The sequence below is a fragment of the Tasmannia lanceolata genome, unplaced genomic scaffold (genome assembly GCF_043159265.1).
Source record: "Tasmannia lanceolata isolate RefF3 unplaced genomic scaffold, GAP_Taslan_0.1 ptg000006l, whole genome shotgun sequence".
In the NCBI taxonomy this organism is placed as follows: domain Eukaryota; kingdom Viridiplantae; phylum Streptophyta; class Magnoliopsida; order Canellales; family Winteraceae; genus Tasmannia; species Tasmannia lanceolata.
The window spans coordinates 47141673-47163958 of NW_027518683.1; the positions used below are offsets into that span (position 1 = coordinate 47141673).

Sequence of the window (22286 nt, forward strand, 5' to 3'; positions counted from 1 at the left end):
GGATCATTCTATGGTGTGGGTTGTACAGTCCATTTTGAAATAGGGTGCGGGTTGTACAATCCATTTTGAAAATAGGGGGTGAATTCATCATATGAGGGGGCGAATTTGTCCCTGCCCCAGATATATTGGAGGGTTAAAATCATCTTGTGAAGAAGATTTTTGGGAAATTGTCTAATTTATTGCAAGGATAAACAGATGAATATTTTACATCCCATGCAGGTGGTAGGACGTAGCTGTTGGATAAAATATCAAGTATTGTACCGCCCGCACGTTACTTCACGTGAAATATGTTTGGGGAAGTGGAAAAGTTTTTTTGTCCAGGCTAGACTTTTGGTCGTTGTCCAGGCTCAACTTTCCACCGACAAATCTGACTAACCCGCGTGGGCTTCATTACTTTTGATTAAACTTAATACTTCTTCTCTCTCTCTCACTCTCTTCATTATTTTCTCCATCTCTACTGAGTCTGAGACGTCTGGTTCGGATTTTCTTCTTTGGTAGAGTATGGCAGAAATCGCAAAAGTATTTGTATCCCCTGTTCTTGATGCACTGTCTGGCAATCTGAAGGAATCGGCATTACAAGAAATTAAATCAATATGGGGTTTTGAGGAGGAGCTTGAAAAGTTAGAGAGCACAGTGACACTTATTCAAGGCGTGGTTGAAGATGCTGAGGAGAAGCAAGTTAGTTCTAAGGCTGTTCGAAAATGGCTTGGAAAGCTCAAGAATATAGCTTATGATGCTGATGACTTATTGGATGATGTTGCGACCGAAGCACGACGATCTGCTTTGATGTGCGAAATTCACACAAGCAAGAGGCAGAAGATAGTCCAGTCCATCTCCTCTTTTTTCAGTTCTAATAACCCACTTTTATACAAACGTGGCATAGCACGTAAGATGAGGGAGATTAGAGAGAGGTTCGATGTGATGGCAAATGAACTTCGATACCTCAATCTCCATAAGACAGATGGAGGGAGGCCTCTCCAAAGAGAAACTAGCTCTTTCATAGACGAATCTCATGTTATTGGTAGACAAGTCGACAAAGACAAAATTATACAATTGTTGGTATCATCATCATCAGATGATGATGATAAATTGTACTCTGTTATTCCAATAGTTGGCATGGGTGGGCTTGGGAAGACTACTCTTGCTCAATTCGTCTACAACGATCACAGGGTCAAGACGCATTTTGGGCTAAGAGCGTGGGCTTGTGTGTCTGACGATTTTAATCTATTGCAAATAACAAAGGCACTTATTGAATCTGCAACTGGAAGCAAGTGTGATCTCTCATACCTGGATGCCGCTCAACATCACCTCGAAGAGAAACTCAACGGTCAGAAATTTTTAATTGTTCTCGATGACGTGTGGGGTGAAAATCAAGTTCATACTCATTGGGACTGTCTACTCGCTCCCTTTGGAGTTGGAGCGAAAGGAAGTAAAATTATCATTACTACACGAGATGAAAGGGTTGCAAGGATGATGACCACAATTCCTTCCCACCATTTGAAGGGTCTACCACATGATGATTGTTGGGAATTGTTTTCTCGGCGTGCATTTGTGAGAGGGATTTCAAATGCCCATCCGGAACTGGAGGAAATTGGTAGGCAAATCGTGAAAAAGTGCAATGGTCTTCCTTTAGCAGTAAAGACATTGGGGGGCATCGTGTCTTCTAAAAGGAATGTCAGTGAGTGGGAAAGCATCTTGAGAAGCGAAATATGGAAGGATGATAAAAGTGATATATTACCCGCTTTAAGATTGAGCTATTGTTACCTGCCAACCAATCAAAAGCAGTGTTTTGCCTACTCTGCGTCATTTCCTAAAGATCACGAGTTTAAGAAGGATGTGTTGGTCCGACAGTGGATGGCTGCGGGCTTCATTCAACCCAAAGGAAGCATACTCCTAGAAGATATTGGTGGGGAGATATTTGATGATTTATTACTAAAGTCTTTCTTTCAATTTTCTCTTCATGAATATTTTGAGACTTCAATATACGTGATGCATGATCTCATGCATGATCTAGCAGAATCTATCTCAGGTGATAAATGTTGTAGAATGGAAGACGGTACGCCACGAAGCATCCCTGAAATGGTGCGTCATTTATCATGGACTGACGTCAACGAGGGTTCAATGTCTTTGGAGGCCTTGAAGAAATTTAAGAGACTGCGCACTTTACGACTGTGGGCTCCATATTCCATTGACAACCAGATTCTCAATGATGCATTGATGGAGTTGAGATGCCTGCGTGTATTGGATTTGAGTGGATCTGCAATCAACAAGTTGCCGGATTCGATTGGCCATTTGAAACATCTACGCTACCTTAACGTCTCTTTCACGAGTATAGATGGGCTGCCTGAACCAGTAACTAGTCTCTGTAATTTACAAACTCTAGGTCTGGATTTTTCCAGTAGTCTTAAAGGGCTAGCCAAAGGTATCACGAATCTAGTTAATCTACGACATATTGCTCTAGATTGGGGCTGCTGGGACTCGATTTCTGTGCCAGGAATTGGAAAATTAACTTCGCTCCAAACATTGCCGAAATTCAAGGTGTGCAAAGAGAGTGGTTGTCAGATAGGAGAGTTGAAGAACATGAGGAACATTAAAGGAAGACTTGAGATTTCGGGTCTCGAGGATGTGCAAAACATAGAGGAGGCGAAAGAAGCCAACTTGAAAGATAAGAAATACCTTAATGAGTTGCGTTTGGAATGGGTCCGAGATGACAGTTCACAAGATGGAAGGGTCAATTATGATGGGGTATTGGAAGGCCTCCAACCCCATGCCAACCTAAAAAAATTACGTATAACATACTTTGACGGTGTCAGTCTTCCGAGTTGGATGTCACATCTCCCATCTATTTATGACTTAGAACTCTGTAGTTGTGGCGTGAAGATGCTATTAAGCTTGACAACGCCTTGCCTTACCTCTCTTCAGAGGTTAAGCATACAAGTGTGTGATCAGTTGGAGTGTTTTCTCGAGGAGGTGTCTTTGCAAGATCTAACCTCTCTCCAACATTTGAAAATCTTTGACTGTCCACGACTAAAGTCCTTGGGATATGGAGAGCGGGGGCTTCCCACCACGCTCAAATCTCTAAATATTCACGGATGTCCTAATCTCAAGTCCATGCCTACTCGGCTGGAAAACCTCACCTCCCTTGTAGAGTTATCCATTGCTACTCAACTCCCGCTTTTCTCGAAAGAGTCAGCACTGCCCATGACAATTCAAGACCTTCAAATATTTTCATGTGACAATCTCATGTCCTTGCCCAAGGGGATGCAAAGCCTCACCTCTCTCAAAAATTTGGTAATCCGTGAATGTCCTCAACTCCATTCCTTGTTTCCAGATGATGAAAATAATGACTATGGGCTGCCCACCGAGCTCAGTACTCTAGAAATCCACACTTGTCCTAATCTCAGGTCCTTGCCCAAGGGGATGCAAAACCTCGCCTCTCTCAAAACATTGGAAATCCATGAATGTCCTCAACTACATTCCTTGTTTCTAGATGATGAAAATAATGAGCATCGGCTGCCCACCACGCTCAATACTCTAGAAATCCACTCTTGTCCTAATCTCAAGTCCTTGCCCAAGGGGATGCAAAGCCTCACCTCTCTCAGCAATTTGGAAATCAATAGTTGTCCTCAACTCTTTTCGTTGTTCCCTGATGATAAAAACAATGAGTATGGGTTGCCCACCTCTCTCGTCTCTCTTTCCATCAGACATTGCAAAAATCTCAAGTCCTTACCCAATCGGATGCAAAACCTCACATCCCTCAAGTCATTAGCTATTAGTTACTGTCCTAAAATATCATCCTTGCCAGAAGGTGGCCTCCCCACCACACTTGAAGGTTTGTATATTTGGGAATGTCCTAAATTGACGGAACGATGTCAAAAGAACAGCGGCCAAGATTGGCCCAAGATACAACACATCCCCAATATAAAGGTGCGACCTCTTTCCCTGTTTAAACATTTTCTACCATTGCATTATTATTATTATTATTATTATTAATTAAATCTTCATGATTTTAAGAAAAATTAAAGAGACTAAGCAACATGAACGGAGGAATCTAAGAAAAAGGATGGGGTTTCGATTTTTGGATTAAAGGAGCGTATGAAGATTAAAGGATGGATTGTTGGATTACTCTCAGTTCCTCTACCTCACCATCCACAACCACGACAGGTAAACAAAAATAATAATCTGTTTTTTTTCATTAACACAAAATTGCTTTTTTTTTGTAATATTCTGAAGATTTTCTAGTCTGAATGGCCACTACAAGACTATCCCCCCCACCCCACTGTTGTTTGTAGAATTTGAAGTGTGATTTAGATTTGGGGTTTTGAATAAATCACACTTGTTAACAATAATATCCACCGTAGATTTAACATGTTATGCATGTAGATTAGACTAACCATGATAATTTGGAAGTTTCTAGTCTGAATTTAATTTGGGGCTAAATGATTGTGAAATTTTATGAAAAATTTGGAGGTTTTGCTTAATAACAATGATTAAGGTTAGTTTATAAATATGTTAGGCATTTGGATTAAGATTTAACATTAATTTTGGATTAAATTCCCTAAATTTGATTTTAAAGATGAAGATTTTAATAGTTTTCCAATTTTGGGGGTTTAATATTTACAATAATAGTAATAATAGAAAGGGAAAAGGAATGCGGAGAAAGGAATTGAATATTACAGACAAGTTTAAGTGTGCAGTTGAATTTTGAATTTTTTGAATTTTATTAATTATAGGATTAGAGGAAGAAGCTTAAAAACAATTTACAAGCGATTACTTAGGCATTATTAGGCTGTGCGTGAAACGTAAGTGATCTTCTACCTTTTCTAGTTATTTGCAACATGATATTACTAAAATATGTTATATTGATATAACTAATGAAAAGTGATCCTACAGTTGAATTTTATTTGACAACTAAAATTTGTTTAGATTGATTTCTTCTTCTTTTTTATCATAACTATTATTTATTATAAGTGGCATCTAGATGGTATTACTTCTGACCCTTCTACAAGGGTTATATGTAGTTTTTATTCTAACCCTTCCACAAGAGTGATAATGGTATTTGTTCTGACCCTACTATAGGGGTGATATGTAGTTTTTGTACGGGCCGTGTCACAGTGATAAGTATGGCAGTAGCGCAAAGTCAATTGTTTTGAATTTGTTTGTCAATTGTTCCATGCAAGTGAAGCTTGTAAAACTGTGTAAGTTTTGACTGGGAACTCTCATTGTTTTACAAAAGAAAAATATTTTTACCTCAGAAATCTCTATACTAAAATGTTTTATCTTACATTCTTGATCTGGCTAGCTAAGGTTGGTGGTTACTTACTTGACAATCTAGCTCACTCTGTATTTATTCTGTTACAGATGACCTAGGTTGATTAACTCCAATGCTTGCGGGAACACTGAGGAGTTTCATGGACGCTTGAAAACTTAAATGTTAGAATTTGCTTAGAGACAAGACAGTTTATTAAAATTTGTTATTACCATTTTTTGTTATTTGGGAGTTTGTCATATCTGTTATAGATTATAACCTCATTATGTTTGGAAGTTCATATTTTATTTTTTTATTGAGGAGTTATATAGGGAGTCATGGATTTATTTTATTGCGGATTGTGACCTTGTTTTGTTGGATTTAGTTTATTAAATTATTATTGATATGTTTTGGAATTGTTCTGGTATGAAAGTTTGAAATGCAAATTGAGACCTTGCATGTTTATGCATCGAGCCCTTTGGGGCTCAAATGGTACGATCCCTCCATCAACCCAGAATGAAAGGGGTGATCTTGTAGTTCTTAGTATGTGAAAGAATTATTGCAGATCCAATAATAAGAAGCTAGATTGAAGTTTGTCAAGGAAGCCCCCAAAAAAAAAGTGGCTTAGCTATACTTTCTTAATATAAGAGGATGTAATTACAGTATAACTTGCTTATCAAACCCCACCTTTTTTAAAGTGAAAGCTAAGGTTACCATCATTAAAATCAAAGCAAGAAAATTGAGGAAAAAGTAGAAGGGAGAAAAGCTGCCCACCTCTCTCGTCCTTCTTTCCCTCAAACATTGCAAAAATCTCAAGCCCTTACCCAATCGGATGCAAAACCTCACATCCCTCAACTCTTTAACTATTTTTTACTGTCCTGAAATATCATCCTTGCTAGAAGGTGGCCTCTCCACCACACTTAAAAATTTGTATATTTGGGAATGTCCTAAATTGACGGAACGATGTCAAAAGAACGGCGGCCAAGATTGGCCCAAGATACAACACATCCCCCAATTTGACTGCAGATAATCGTCATCTAGACAAAGGGGTGACCTCTTTCCCTGTTTAAACATTTTCTACCATTGCATTATTATTATTATTATTATTATTAATTAAATCTTCATGATTTTAAGAAAAATTAAAGAAACTAAGCCAAGGACGTAGAAACATGAACGGAGGAATCTAAGAAAAAGGAAGGGGTTTCAATTTTTGGATTAAAGGACCGTATGAAGATTAAAGGATGGATTGTTGGATTACTCTCAGTTCCTCTACCTCACCATCCACATCCACGACAGGTAAACAAAAATAATAATTTGTTTATTTTCATTAACACAAAATTGGAGCATGTCTGTCTGCTTTTTTTGTACGATTCTTCATGTTTCTTTTTTCTGTAATATTCTAAAGATTTTCTATTTAGCGACCTTTGATTTATTTCCCTATTTTTTGGCAGAAGCGTAGGAGTATTTTTCCTTATTTTCTTAGTTACTATATCAGTAGGATTTGTTTTCCTATTTTAATGGTTTCTTACTTTATTAGTTTTTCCTTCTCTGGTTAGTTGCTTTATGTCAATAGATCTGATATGTAATGTGAGAACGTGAGAGGCATTCATTCCATTATTGCAATTACAAGATATTTTTCTCTATCTCTCTTGATCTCCCTTGTTCTTCTTCTTCCCGAGTGGGTTCTAGGGTTTGCAAATTGTGCACTTCGTCTACAATTTTCCATTTGCTCCGCTACTCTAATTGGTATCAGAGCCTTGATTGACTTGGACTAATGGCAACTCGAGACCGAGAGAACAACCACAAACGATGTTAATCGTGGAGAAGTCCTTATGAAGGCTGAGTTTCTTGAGTTCCTACGTGAAAATCAATGAGTGTTGCAATGTTTAGAGGCAGCAATCGGTAGACTCAAGGTGGAGCCCAATCGGGATCGCAACAATTACACACCTTGTACCGATGAAGGGGCTCGCGAGCAGTCTTTCTAGAGCACTTTTCTGGTCACATTTCTGCTATGGATAGACTTATGGCCTATGTCAGTTTTCCTATACATTTCTCTTTCCCCGCATTGTGGGACTAGAAGTTTCAATGCTTTTCATACCAAATCTTTCTTTACTTAATATTGTTATCCTTTGAAAGTAAAATAACACTAATAACTGAGTCATTCGTCTTAGATGTTGAAAATCAAACCTAAGCAGTTCAAAAACCTGGACTTGAATTCATATAAATAGGTGTTTAGCTTTATTTTGGGATAATTTTGCATCTACATTTTTAACCAAGAACATTACACAAATTAATTATCTAAAAAATGAAATGAGGGAATTTTTCACAAAATAGATATTTTTATCTTTTTATTTTGACCCAACAGCTCCCATTGGTAGAAACAATGGGAACCAACTACTAACTACATAGGCCATTGACCACGGTTGTAAAATATCACTATTTTAATTTCGGTATTTTAAACTATCTTGATATATCAGAGCTTTAAATATCACAATATATTGTCCTAGATACTATATTGTCCTATGTATCATGATATTTTAAAGATCACCCATATATGTAGGTAAATCTGACATTCGCCCCCTTTTATTCATGGACCTCCTCTTTTGGCATAAAAAGAGTAGTTATGAATACTTGAGGGTGGCTCGGAGAGGAAAGGGGGAGAATATGTAGGGCCTCGTATTATTAGAGCCTCAATGAAATGATGTGGGGTTCAATAGTTGGACATGTGCGGGTCCCAATGCTTCCACCCATTATGGTTGCAAATTCTCCCCCTTGGGTTTGGTCAGGCACAACAGGCCCAATTTCTCAATGGGTCAAAAATGTGGCGCTACAAGAATCAGGCCTACATTTAAAGCCCACACTCGACCTAGACAGTCGGCTTCTCTTTCAGACCTACCACCAACATCTTTTCATCCCCTCTCGATATTAAATGTAAGACACTCATGATTCTCGAGTTTTTATAGAAGGAGAAGAGTTCAAATTTTCATGAAAAGGAACGGTTCATCAGGCCCAGTCAATTAATTAAAGAGGTCATTATACCTAGATCGCTAATTAATATCATCACTGTTGTCTCCAAATCATTCTCTTAAATAGAATTATGCAACAATGTGTTTCCTAAAACAAATAGCTATTAAGGATGAGGATGTTTATGCTATACAAATGGCAAAGATCCATAGCTGGCCACATGTGTGTGTGTGTGTGTGTGTGTGTGTGTGTGAGAGAGAGAGAGAGAGAGCACCCTTCTCCGTTTTTTCCCCCACCTAATCATCCAGGCCAAATGGGGTTAGAAAGTAGTGAAGATGTTGGCATGCCACCTTTTCTAACCCCCCAATATAACAGAGACCACCACCCTCTATACATGACTTTTACTTTACTCCTACTCAATGGTAAAAATTACCCCCGCAAAACTTCTTTAATTTCTCATCATTCTGTTGCACCCCAACATGTTTTTTTTTTTTTTTTTTGAAAAACACCACTCACATGTTATTAATCACTCAATCTCTTTATATTTCAAAATAGAAGCTCTCCCCTCACACTGCCTGAATTTTCTACTCACAGTGATATGCTTTTCACACAAGATAGTAATGAAACCATCGAAAGTGAAACTTCCCCTCTCTATCATGGCTGTCATAGTTTGCGCCTTCGCCTTTGCCGGTCTCCTCTACGCAGAAGATATTTGCGCACTCACTGGCACCTCCATTCTCAAGCTTACACCTTGTTCTAAACAAGATCTGATAGGTGAGGTTCCTACAGGTAATTATACTTAGCCACTTTTGCTACTTGACTAATATTTTGAGATTTTGACATGAACTATTTGAATGTTGTGTAGAGGAGAAAAAGGATTCCTCTGTAGAAGAGGACTTTGTTGCAGAAAAGATGGAGTTCGATGCAGATAAGTGCAATGTTGTAAAGGGGAAGTGGGTGTTCAACAGTTCAACAAGTCTTTGTATTCAGAGCAGAATTGTTCGTGTTTGGATTGACAAGCAGGGGCGGAGCTACATGTAGCTTAAGGGGGGCAGCTGCCCTCTTGAGTTGGGCCAAACTCCTTTATAGGCCCAACTCAATCGGGCCCAGCCTTATGTATAACCTGCACCCCTTATGTATAATGCCCCCCTTATCTATAAATCCTGGCTCCGCCACTGTTGACAAGTATCATGTGTAAAGAATGGAAGGCTGGACAATGATTATCAGCTTTGGGAATGGCAGCCGAACGAATGCAACTTTCCGAGGTTAGCTAACTCTTGTATAAAATTCTTTCATTCTATCAGTAGTAATATATGTTTAAGTTTAAATGATTAAATAACACCAACTCTAACACCTTAAACTTTTGGAGTGATTGGTTGTTTCACTTGGTAGCAGAGCTATTGCCTCGCGCCAAGTCCTGGATTCAAAACCCAACAACTCCTTGATGTTAAAATCCACCGAACCCAAAAAAAGAGGGGTCACGCGTGAGGGGGAGTGTTAAAGTATAAATGATCAAACAACACCAGCTCTAATAGCTTTAACCTATTGGAGTAATTGGTAGCTTCACGGTTCCCAAGTTTGGAAGTAGTACAAAACTATAGATTAATGTCAATTTATCTAAGAACCCGACATTTTAAATTGCATCATAGTTCAACATTCATATATACATCATGTACATATCACTTAGTTCCAGACAAAGCATATACCAACTTGTAAACAAATATCATTCCCCATTAAAGCGTGGTTTTTATGTTATAATTGAAAACCCATAAGTATTGACTTCATCTTCCAAGTTTGATGCGAAAGTCACCCTAGAAAGACTGAGAGGAAAGAGGCTAATGTTTGTAAGTGATTCACTACAAAGAGGGCAATGGCAATCATTTGTCTGTATGGTACAAGCTCATATACCAATAGACCAAAATCCTATAAAGAGGGCAATGACAATCATTTGTCTGTATGGTACAAGCTCATATACCAGCAGACCAGAATTCCATGAGACGTGGTCAATCTTTATCTGTATTCAAAGCCAAGGTACTAACACCCCAATCCTCCACAGATTAACGGCCTCTTTGGATAAAACTTATTTGCTTATATGCAAATGGTTTTGAAGTTAAATATGATTATTTGCAAATAATGGTTATCATAGTTTTAGAAATGATATGGTTAATGGCTGCAAAAGAGGCCTTACTGTGCAAATTCTATTAAATTCAAAGTCTTATTCACAAAGAATCAATCTTAGTTGAATCCAAAGAGGCCCAAAATCTCGGATTTCTCTGAATATTAAGCTAATAATGGTTTTATCCAATGCACCCACAGGAGTACAATGCTTCAATTAAATTCTACCGGGCACCTTGTCGAATCCAATTTTGATCTTCATATAATAGGAGACCCAAACATGAGAATACTGAAAGTAGATTCTATCTCCAAGCATGATACTTATGTATGGTGGATAAGTGGCCTAAAGATAAAGTCGCTGTAAGTTCTTCTAACTCCTACAATTGAGTATAGTTTTTTTAAATTTTTTGATGATGCAGCCAAATAGAGTAAGCAATTTAGATGATGCTAATTAATTGCAGCACAACATGACTTTTTTCCATAACTGATTAGTTCTTCAGACTTCTGAGATCATAATGCCTAAACATTCTGAACTAAGTGATTTGTTTTATGTTATAATTATCATTTTTTTATCAAAATTGATCTCATTATAGCCATTGGAAGATCGATTGAGCACAGGTTTTTCAAATGGAGATGAAGGATTTGAGGAACTTGAAGCACCGACTGCTTATAGGATGGGTTTGAAGACATGGGCCAACTGGGTTGATTCTACAGTGACTCCTAATGAGACTAGAGTGTTCTTCTCTAGGACCTAGGTATTTGGAATTGGATATTAAACTTTGATGGAAGTGGTAGATTAAATCCGGATATTTCTCATCCTTGAACAAAACTTTCCTAAAGTAAACCAGAATTTTTATTGACTCCAGTGAGCCGAGGGAGTTTATGATTAACACAGTTGGGCCAAAAACCGAATAAACCTGGGCGAGTCAATGATTGATTCAAAGTTTTTAAATAGTGGTTCCAGTGTTTTGAACCCTCGTGAAGTTCTTTGTTGTTCGTGATGGAGAAACCGTTGCCACTGTAACTTAGTCGTTATGTATTTGCACATCTTGGCTTTACTTTCCATTTTGGACCGAGGGGTATATCTGACTCCCAAAATGATGTCAAGTGTTACATGCATGCTTCCCTAATCCTCGATGTCTATCAAATCGCTATATGGGTCTTATCTTTTTTATGTCCATTTAAGTTGAAGGGTGTTTCTACTTTCTACATTGATCGTATGGTGTTCTCATTGTTGGAAATTTGGTTGTCACTATTGAAAAAAATGTAGGAAATCAACTGTGTAAAATATCCGCTGTGAACAAGATCTGATGTTTCTTTTTTATCTAAATCCCCTAGTCTGACTTGTCATATTGCTCATTATACAATTTGAAATTGTTTCATGTATATTTTGACAGTTGAATATCATTTGTTCTTACCAGTTACCAGCATCACAGCTTGAAAATGCATTGAACCAACCAAACATCCGATCATCATTACCAAGGTTCTTGCGGACCCACCATAGGATGATCCAAACTGTCCATTAGATGGGCCACAGCCTAAATAGGTGTGCCTCAAAAATCATTTCCATAGGTTAATCCTAACCCTCCGATCTATAAAGGGTTAGGATCAACCCTCTAACATTCATATCGGAGTGTTAGGATAAACCTATGGAAATGATTTTTGGGGCACAACCTATCTAGGCTGTGGCCCATCTAATGGACCGTTTGGATCATCCTGTGCGGTCCATGCCGTACTTTTAATAAAGTGAGGAGTGCCCTCATCAAAATATAGTAGTGCTGATAACATTTCCCTTTTTAATACTTCAATTGTTTTCTAAAATATCTCCGTTTTTAATGAATAGTGTACTTGTCTATCTTACCCATCCACAGAAAAACGAAATCTTTCAATCCCTTTTAAGTTCTAATATCATCCTATTTTGGCACAATTCTCCACGACTCCCACATTCCAAAAAAGGCCAAAAAAACATAGAACAAAGATAAAGACCGTTGTTCCCCTCTTCTTTCTATTTCTTCTTCTTTTCAGTTTCTTTCCCCCGCTAAAAAAACGAAGAAAACGGAGAAAGGATTGGAGGTGAGATGTTGGAGATTTGCACATTAGGATTTTATATTCTTAGATTTCGTAAGGTTTTCACCCCCATGCAATTTAGGGCAGATTGATGATTTTTTTTTGTGGGTATTTATTGCAGGATTGTGGGAATTCATAAAAAGGGCACTCCTCCTGATTTAACTCTTGCTCACTTTTTCTTGAATCATAGAGATTAAAAAAAAGCAAGTCAAAAGTGTAGAGAGATGCAGCGATTATTTGCAATTAGGTCTATGTCTGGCCTCCTACGAAAGCAAAATCACTACCATTTCTCAACCTCTTTCCTCTTCGATGACACCCAGAAACAGGTAATTCTTTTCTCCTTTTCTGTTGGTTTATGCTAAAAATCATTGATTAGTGTTTAGTTTTCCAGGATTTTCACTGATTGTATTCATTCAAGCTTGTATAGAAATTACACAGGGAAATGAAGGATTTGTGGACTAAGCAACTCTGAATTTAAAAAATAAAAAATAAAAAAATCTTACCATGAATAGAAGATAGTTCTAAAAGAAATAGATTTCCAACCCATTGTATTGTTGCTGAGAGTCCTTTCGTTTTTTTTCCACTTTTCTGGTTGCTGTTTGTTGTTTTTTTCCACTAAGCAACTCTGAATTAAAAAAAAATAAAAAATCTAAGATGATGCTCTTGTGAGTTTTAAAATTATTATGAAGTCTGCAATTCCTCTCAAACCAGATGAAGTAAACAGAGGGAGTGAGGAGAATTCTTGCATGACAACCACTTTGGCATTTGAGTGCAATGCACGGGACAACAAAAAAAAGTATGATTTAAAACGGTTTATTAAAGAAGATGCATTCATAAAAAGATGCATGTTGAATTTGTAAGAGGCAAAAATATGGCAACGACTGATACACTTTTGATACCTATTAAAAAGAGCAGCCTAACTACTATTATACTACTATCCACATTTCTTCTTGAGACAAACAAAAAGCTTATTGCACAAAAAAACACACTTAAAAATTAAATTGTCTAAATTATAAGATAAAAAATACACAAAAGGACAGTTACACAATTACTTGTAATATATGTAACTACAATACCTAACTACACTTTATGAGATGGATAAATGGCTGATCAAAATAAGATTTGAGTAAGAGACGCTTATTGCCAATCCTCAGATCCTACCATTCCTCTTTTCATTTGCTGATTTGTTATATAATAATTAAGTTTCAGTGGCAGAAAAAACAAAATAAGATCCTAGAAGAATTGAATTCATGTGTACATTAGTTGTTAACCCGTGACTCGACTCGTGACTCGATTTCTTAATTTTATGACTCGTGACTCGACTCGACCCATGACTCGTAAAAGTTCTTCAAAAGAGTAGAAATGTAGTTGAAAAAAATATCATTATATCTCAAAAGATGACATGTAAAAAAATATAACCCAATTTCACATAGATAAAGCACTAATCCAAAAATATCCATCTATCCATCCATAATATATACGAAGCATGTAACTTTCCAAATGTCATTCACCTTTTTCAGAAAAAGTTTTTCCTATAAAGTATTTTCCCCTACATCATGTTTTGATCTTTTGATGGAGTGGGGTGGAGCCCATATTCTATACCCAAGAATAGCATGGGCAGGGTCCACTATTTTACCCTTGATCTGATGAGCACGTCAACTCTGTCCAAACCCATGGGTCCCACATTTTTTGTGGTGATCCGAACCATTCATTTGCAAGGCCCCATCATAGATAGGGTATTGACCAAAAATCAGGTCCATTGGATCATCCTAACCCCTCCAAAAGTGCAGGGCAAAAATGGGGAGATTTGTTAACAAACAGTGTCCGTCCATTTTTCCTTCCACTTTTGGATGGGTTAGGATGATCCTATGGACGTAGTTTTTGGTACAAACCCTATCTATGTAAAGGCCTTCCAAATGAATGCTTTGGATCACCCCAAAAAAATGTGGGACCCGTGTGTTTGTGGAACTCGAGCTCAAATAAACTATATGAGCTCAAGCTCACGAACAGTTTTTCCATATATATATATATATATATATATATATATATATATATATATGTGTGTGTGTGTGTGTGTGTGTGTGTGTGTGCGCGCGTTAGGGGTGCAACTCGGGCGGGCTCAACCCAAACCCGGCGGGTTCAACTCGGGAAAAAGTCGGGTTGGGTTGAGTTCAAGTTGGGTTCGGGTTGGGTTTTCTCAACCCGAGTCGGGTTCGGGTTCGGGTTCAGGGCTGGGCAACCCGACCCAAGTTCAACCTGAAATTTTTAATAGTTTTTTTTTAATTTTTAGGCTTAAAATTTCGGGTTGGGTCGGGTTGAACTTAGGTCGGGTCGGGTTCAGGTTGGTAAAAAGGGCTGCTCGGGTTGGGTCGGGTTGAACCTCGTCGGGTTGGAACTCGGGTCGGGTTCGGGTTGAGTAAATGGTTGCTCGGGTCGGGTTCGGGTTGGCCACAACCCGACCCGCCCAAGTTGCACCCCTAGCGTGCGTCCATCATAGACATGGTTTTTTGGCAAGGAATATGATTTAATTTTATTTTTTATCTCTCACACGCGCGCGCGCCCGTCACAGACATGGTTTTTTGGCAAGGAATATGATTTTATTTTATTTTTTATCACATTTCTTTGCAAATTGCATTAATCGATAAATATGGTCTGCTGAGAAGTTGCTTCTTTTGATGTTAACATGAGAATTCAATTCTACCAATTTTGTTAGGGCTCTGAACTTGCTATTGCTTTCAATTGTTGTATTTTCAGGTCATGCAGTGTATTTTTCTTTGCTGATTCTCTTTTCTTTTCTGTTATAATCAGTGTGGTGTCTTTTATCTATCCTGTTGGTTATTCGATACCTTAGTGGTTCTAAATATCTTTATGAATGGTCTACAGAACTTTGTATAGCGAATAAACTATTCTAGCTTTGACAAGGAAAAATGGGAGTTCTGCATCTTGTTAGACCATTTCTCTCCATCTTGCCGGAAGTTCAGAGTGCTGATCACGAGGTTCGATATAGGGAGAAGGTTAAATACACCGTTATCTCTCTTTTCATATTTCTTGCCTGCAGCCAGCTCCCCCTTTATGGTATCCACTCGACAATGGGTGTGGATCCATTTTATTGGATGCATGTTATTCTCGCATCGAATCGTGGGACTGTAATGGAGCTGGGAATCACCCCTATTGTGACATCTAGACTGTTGATGCACCTCTTGGCAGTAGGGACTAAGATCATTGAAGTTGACAACAGCATTCGTGAGGACCGTGCCTTCTTGTAAGTATTTGTGAACTAGATTGAATTTTGTAATAACTGGTGCCTATTTATTCATTTACTGTTAAACTTAGATAAGTCTGTCGCTCGAATGGTGTCGGTTGTTATGGGTAGTGTGTATGTTTGGGACATCATGACATCATGCTTTTCTTTTTGAATATTTGACAACTTTGTGAGAATAATATGATGATCTAAACACTTGGGTGGTGCTGGTTTTGGCTAGTTTGACTAAATGCAAATGTTGTTGGTTTATCATCTGATCGGGAGCAATGATGGTTATCTAAGTATGACAAGAAATGTTAAGGAAAATCATGGGAATAAATATAAATGTAGCCGTTATTACTTTGACCAACACATATTTCTCTACAGCTGATGATTATATTCTTAAAAGGCTTATTTAGGGCCTGTTTGTTATAGATTATGACAACCAATTGTGGAGTCCCCAACTGATTATTGAACTCAAATTTAGTGCAATTTTCGGTCCAATAATTGGTTGGGGACTCCACAATCGGTTGTCATAATCTAAAACAATGGGCCCTTACGTAAGTGCATTTTGTGACTGTTAAATACTAATTTACTGGTTCCTTAAAGACTTAAATGGATCAGTTATTAATTTGACTAGTGCATATTTCTATTCAACTGATGATTATATTCCTAAAAGGTTACCTATTTTCTTCATGAATCTCATCACTATGTCTACCAAGATAGAATTGTGATTAGATGTGGGTCCCATGTGTTCTGATTTACTTCCATGGTTAACTATTGGGCTGGTAATCCATAAAAGGATAATACTGTGGTATCCTTTTTTTTTTTTAGGTACAATTCACATCTTGCTGGCTAGTTGGCATTCTAAAAGCATACTTACAATTAACATGGTTAATTGCGGCTCTTTTATTTTTGCTGGTAACCAAAAGCTTTTAGCATTTTGGATGCAAAGTCAATATATTATCTAGTGTTGAAAACGAGATTGATTGTGTTGCTATTTTGTAAGAAGAGTTCTAGTTTTTTTTGTTTGGAGCAATGTTACCTCGAATGTGATTCCTTCCGGTACACGGTATGGGAACGAGTACCGGGTACGATCGTACCCTCGTACACGATATGATGAGGGTAGGCTAAGGTGGTTTGGTATTTCGGGTCACAGGTTGGTTTGGAGTACTAATTCGGGTCGTTTTGGTTCCCCCCCCCCCCCCTCCCCCCCCCCCCCTCTCTCTCTCTCTCTCTCTCTCTCTCTCTCTCTCTCTCTCTCTCTCTCTATATATATATATATATATATATATATATATATATATATATATATATATATATATATATATATAGAGAGAGAGAGAGAGAGAGAGTACTAATTCGAGTTTGGAGTACTAATTCGGGTCGTTTTGGTTATATATATATATATATATATATATATATATAGAGAGAGAGAGAGAGAGAGAGAGAGAGAGAGAGAGTAAACAGTTCTTGAGGTGGCGCTCACAAAACATTGGGGCGCTTAAGCTCACCATAAGTTTGGTGAGCTTAAGCTCACCAACACTTACCTCATATATATATATATATATATATATATATATATATATATATAATTTCATATATTTTTACAAAAATATCATTCCGTAGTACATACTACATACATTTAATAAGAAAAAAACTTCATGTATGTTATTCATATTTATTCATAATGAAAATTCCAGTTTCAATCCACTCAACATATATAAAATTTGAAGGTCTCCAAATATCACTAAAAAGAAAGAAAGAAATACTAGGTGAAATCAACTCTGCCAATCTACCTGCCTTCCACTTTTTTGCCCTTTCCCTCAATTCTTTTCAAAATAAAAGAAAGAAGGCCCATTTATAAGCCGGCCAATGCTCTCTCTCTCTCTCTCTCTCTCAACAACAACAACAACACAGGAAAGGTAGGGAAGGATTGTTAGTTTTTGTTCTCTTTCCCCACCTTCTTCCCCCTCTCTGTGTGCATCTATCTCTTTTTCCGTGGGTTGCCATTTTTTGGCGATCCGGGCTGCAAACGTGGGCGTTTGGGATCATGTGGACTCCAGATCGAGGGTTGGAGGTTGGGAGGGCAACCCCGGTCACAGTGGCTTGGAGTCTCTCCATGCATGTAGGGCAATTATACGTGCAAAATGTGTGCCTGTACATGTACTATGATTGTTTGGATGGTCAGTAGAAATCCATATTTTCTTATTTTGGATTATTCCATAGTATAATATGGTTGATATTTCTCTATTTTACCTAAAAATGGTGCACCGAAGTTATTGGGTATCCTGATTGCTATCGGTGAGGCAGTTGCATTTGTCCTATCTGGGATGTACGGTAGTGTCAGTCAGCTTGGAGCTGGCAATGCTATTCTCGTAATTCTCCAGATTTGCTTTGCTGGTCATATTCTCATATGCTTAGATGAACTCCTCCAAAAAGGATATGGATTTGGTTTTGGCATTTCTCTATTCATTGCTACCAATATCTGGTAAGTTAAAACTTTTCTACTTTCCATTTAGCTATTCGATTGCACAGGTCAAGTACCCAAATGTGTTTGATTCTGCTTCGCAGTGAAAATATATTTTGGAAAGCTTACAGCCCCACAACTATCAACAGTCAGCGAGGGGCTGAAGTTGAAGGTGCCATTGTTGCCTTTTTCCATCTGCTGATAACTCGAGAAGATAAGATCCGTGCCCTTCAGGAGGCTTTCTGCCGGCAAAACCTTCCAAACATGACAAATTTGCTTGCTACGGTTGTGGTCTTTCTTATTGTAATATACTTACAGGGATTCCGTGTTGTTTTGCCTTTGAAGTCGAAGAATGCCCATGGAAAGCAAGAATTTTACCCAATTAACTGTTTTACACCTCCAACATGCCTATCATTCTACAAGCTGCACTTGTTTCAATTCTTTATGTTATTTCACAGGTATGGGCATTATGTAGTTGTAGGTGGACAGGGGAGTGGTATATAATTTATTTTACCTAATCAAAAATCTAATCCTATACATTTCTGTTGTAGTTGCTGTACAGGTGGTACGCTGGAAATTTTCTTGTAAATCTGCTTGGTAAATGGAAAGAATCTGAATATTCAGGGGGTCAGTTCATCCCTGTCGGTGGCATTGCATATTATATTACAGCACCAACTAAAAGCTTATTTGGGTTGCATCACATCCTTAGGAAAGAATGTGGAAAGTGGATTTTTTGACCAATAATACTGCTTGATCCAATAAAATTACTGGGTGGGGTAATATTTTGGTATATTTTTGAATGGTTTTTGTGAATGGATTAGTAGATTTTTTAGGGTCTGGAAATCCACTTTCCACTGAAGCTCCTCTGTTTTTTAGTCTCTTTCCCCTGTTTTTACTGCTTATAAGATTAGCATCCGTTAACAATAATATTGGCACTAATTGAGCTAGGTTGAGCGTTTGCTAAAAAAATGAATTTGAATCAAACTGAACCCGACCAGATTTTTTGGTAAAAGCTCAACCTGAATTCCCAAAATTCAATCCTAGTTGCAACCTACTTGGCCCAGGTCTGGTTCGAGTTCATGATCCATTTAATAATAAGCCCAACTTCACCTCTTATAATAATCTAGGAAACATGTGCCACTTTGAATACGTCAAACTTCTTTGCACATAATTTGTTATGTTTTGTTTCTCTTCATCATATTTTTCCTAACAGTTGCGGGTGTTGGTTTTTCCCAATAGAATTATATAACATAAATAAATAAGGGCAATGATATTTTCACCCCCTGCATTACGCGTGCGCCCCCCTTGTGATGTGATTTGACATAAAAAGCGTTAAAGTGGCCCACTTTTCATGTCAAATCACGTTATAAGGGGAGCGTGCGCGTAATGCAGGAGGAGTGAAAATATCATCTCCCAAAAAAAAATGAAAAAAAAAAAAAATTGTTATACAAATGAGCTTTTAAATGCATTAACTTCAATTTAACCATAAAAACACAAAATTGGCATTACTTGTTTTAAAAATTTTAATGATACACTCAACTCAACTAGGCCTTTGTCCCAAACTAGTTGGGGTCGACTAATGAATCCTTCAAAAAATTTCATGAAGATGGTGAAAGGATCTACCCGGCTCAAATTGACTAAGTCTAATCTTGACACTGGTTCAAATTGACTAAGTCTAATCCTGACACTAGTTGGGTTCGTCTACATGGATCATTTTCTTTCATTCTCTCCTATCCAAGGTCATGTTCTCTGTTATGGTCCTAGCTCTCAAGTCTTTCCTCATTGTTTCTACCCAAGTTATTTTCAGTCTGCCCCTACCTCTTTTTACTCCATCAACTTGGCACGAGTCACTTCTTCTAACTGGAGCATTCAAAGGCATACGTTGGATATGCCCAAACCATCTTAAGCGGTTCTCTCTCATCTTCTCCTCAAATGGTGCCACCCCTTACGGATGTCTTCATTTTTTATTTGATCTAACATTGTGTGGCCGTACATCTATCTAAGCATTCGTATCTCCGGTACACTCATCTTATGCGCAACCTGCTTCTTGGTGGCCCAACATTCTGAGTCATATAGCATGGCCGGTGTCACAACTGTCTTATAAAACTTTCTCTTCAAGTCGGTAGGTATTTTACGATCGCACAGAACTCTTGAAGCATGATTCCACTTCAACCAACCTGCTCTTATTCTGTAGTTAACATCCTCTTCAATCTCTCATTCCTTATTTAGGATTGAACCAAGATAGCGAAAGATATTCCTCTTAGGTACCTCATGTCCAGTCATATCTACTACATCCTCTCACCGCCTCCTTACATTACTAAAGTTGCACTCCATATATTCTGTCTTAGTCCTGCTCTGTCTAAAATCTTTGAATTCCAAAGTAGTTCTCCATAACTCTAACTTAGCATTAACTCCCGCTTTGGTTTCATCAATTAATACTATGTCATCTACAAATAACATACACCATGGCACCTTGTCCTGGATACCCTCCGTAAGTTCATCCATAACTAGAGTAAAAAGGTAAGGGCTTAGAGTTGATCCTTGGTGCAGTCCTATTGTAATTGGAAACTCACTAGACATGACATCCGTTGTTATAACACTAGTAACTACTCCATCGTACATATCCTTAATCATATCAACAGATTTAGTAGGCACTTTTTTCCTTTCAAGGACCCACCACATAACACTCCTGGGAACCCTGTCATAAAATAAGAAAAATGGTACATGCATTCCCTTGTTTGAATTATGTCACTCCTTATTTTACATTTCCCAAATCATCTGCTAAAGGCTGTAACAACTTTCGATAATAATCATTAGCCAATTACGACTGTTTAATAAAGTGAGGAGTACCGTTATCAAAATAAGGGAAATGATATCAGTTCTGCAGTGTTATACTAACATGCGCGAAGTATGTTGTCGTTTAGTATTTAAAGAGGTTGGAAGAGCTTTTTGAGACTGTAATATCCATCTGACAGCCCTTTAAATACTAAACGATAAGGTGCTTTCGTGCATCTTATTAAAACGGTGGAGTGCTGATATCATTTCCCTTTCCCAAAATATATTATATTTGAGGAAGAGGAATGCTAGAGTGACTGCGTAAATGGGTTTTCACCAATGAGAGTGTGCTTTGCCCCTTATTTTGCACAGTTTTTATATGATGCCCGACCGTCATGTACTGTGCTAGCGGTACTGCTCTTGATATTTGATCCAACAGCAGACCACTTTTTAAGAGGCTGCTGTTGGATCAAATATCAAGGATGGTACTTCCATCATACTAATTAAAGGGACTTGACTTTTTGAGGAATGATAGAACCAAGGATGCCCTTGCACAATGCTTCGTTTGGTTGCTTGGGAGTGGCTCGGAGAGTAGTGGAATAAGGTTGCCAATATAAGGGCAGTACGGATCAAATTGCCGCCAACATAAGGGCTGTACGGGATCAAATCCAGTTCGTCCCTTGTACGAACTGTATGACAAAATCCTAATAAGACAAAAATTGCCAACATAAGGTAGTACGGATCAAATCCAGTTCGCCCCTTGTACGAACTGGATGAAGTTACCCATAACACAGTTCAACCAAATTCAGTCCTAGCCCGGTTCATCCCCAAGACAAACTGGACGCAAGGGTATGGCCACACGGTGAAGTTACCCATAACACAGTTCAACCAAATCCAGTCCGGACGGGCAGGGTACCAAGTGTTGTTCTCCATAAATCAATGCACCTTGGCTAGCTCGTCTATGAAACGGACTAATGGCTCCCTAAAAAAACTTTCCCTAAGACGAAACCCGTGACTTCAAAAGAGGCGGAGGGGGGGTGGGGGCGCAAAAAAGAGCCCCCCAATCACAAACCTACACGTGGCAGCAAAAAGACTCATAATAACACCTTGGCTGAAAGATGGTGAAGCAATGGCGACCCATTAAAGAAATTTTTACTGTTCATGATGTGACATCAGAGTTATGTCACTTATTGTAAGGGGCAAGATCAGCTCTTCCAAACGCCATAATTGATCAATAAATAATTTACTGTTTTTAGACCCTAACAAATACAATGATGGTTGGGCTGTTACAACAGATTTGGATAGCTGGATTTGATTCCACAATCAGCTAGAGTGGATAAGCTCTATCTACCAACAATATTTGATCTAACTAATCGGCTAGAGTAGATAAGCTCTATCTAATATTT

At 38.1% G+C, this 22286-nt stretch overlaps 1 protein-coding gene and 1 pseudogene across 12 annotated transcripts; both read left to right on the forward strand.

The window, feature by feature from the left end:
* The first annotated feature begins 414 nt into the window (after positions 1-414).
* On the forward strand, positions 415-15864 carry LOC143880401 (putative disease resistance protein RGA3). 11 transcript variants are annotated; one of them, XM_077383366.1, is made up of 9 exons: positions 415-3927; positions 4026-4164; positions 5362-6544; positions 8807-8986; positions 9078-9477; positions 10529-10687; positions 10946-11082; positions 12516-12720; positions 15278-15864. In XM_077383366.1, exons 1-2 carry the CDS (start codon positions 502-504, stop codon positions 4053-4055), a joined length of 3456 nt encoding a protein of 1151 aa, XP_077239481.1. In that variant the 5' UTR covers positions 415-501; the 3' UTR covers positions 4056-4164; positions 5362-6544; positions 8807-8986; positions 9078-9477; positions 10529-10687; positions 10946-11082; positions 12516-12720; positions 15278-15864. The 11 variants fall into 11 exon arrangements, with proteins under 11 accessions (XP_077239481.1, XP_077239485.1, XP_077239477.1 ...); XM_077383370.1 differs by lacking the exons at positions 5362-6544; positions 10946-11082 and adding an exon at positions 6938-8634 and having other exon boundaries at positions 4015-4164; XM_077383362.1 differs by lacking the exon at positions 10946-11082 and having other exon boundaries at positions 8807-9001.
* LOC143879106 (uncharacterized) lies at positions 15322-18860 on the forward strand (annotated as a pseudogene). The gene is made up of 4 exons (XR_013251120.1): positions 15322-15656; positions 17881-18126; positions 18210-18563; positions 18657-18860. The product of XR_013251120.1 is annotated as an uncharacterized LOC143879106 (transcript).
* Positions 18861-22286: the final 3426 nt, after the last annotated feature.

Coding starts and splice junctions, on each gene's coding strand:
- LOC143880401 (XM_077383362.1), top strand. CDS start 502: ATGGCAGAAATCGCAAAAGTATTTGTATCCCCTGTTCTTGATGCACTG. Junction 3,928..4,025: donor AACACATCCCCAATATAAAG/GTGCGACCTCTT, acceptor GAAAAATTAAAG/AGACTAAGCAACATGAACGG.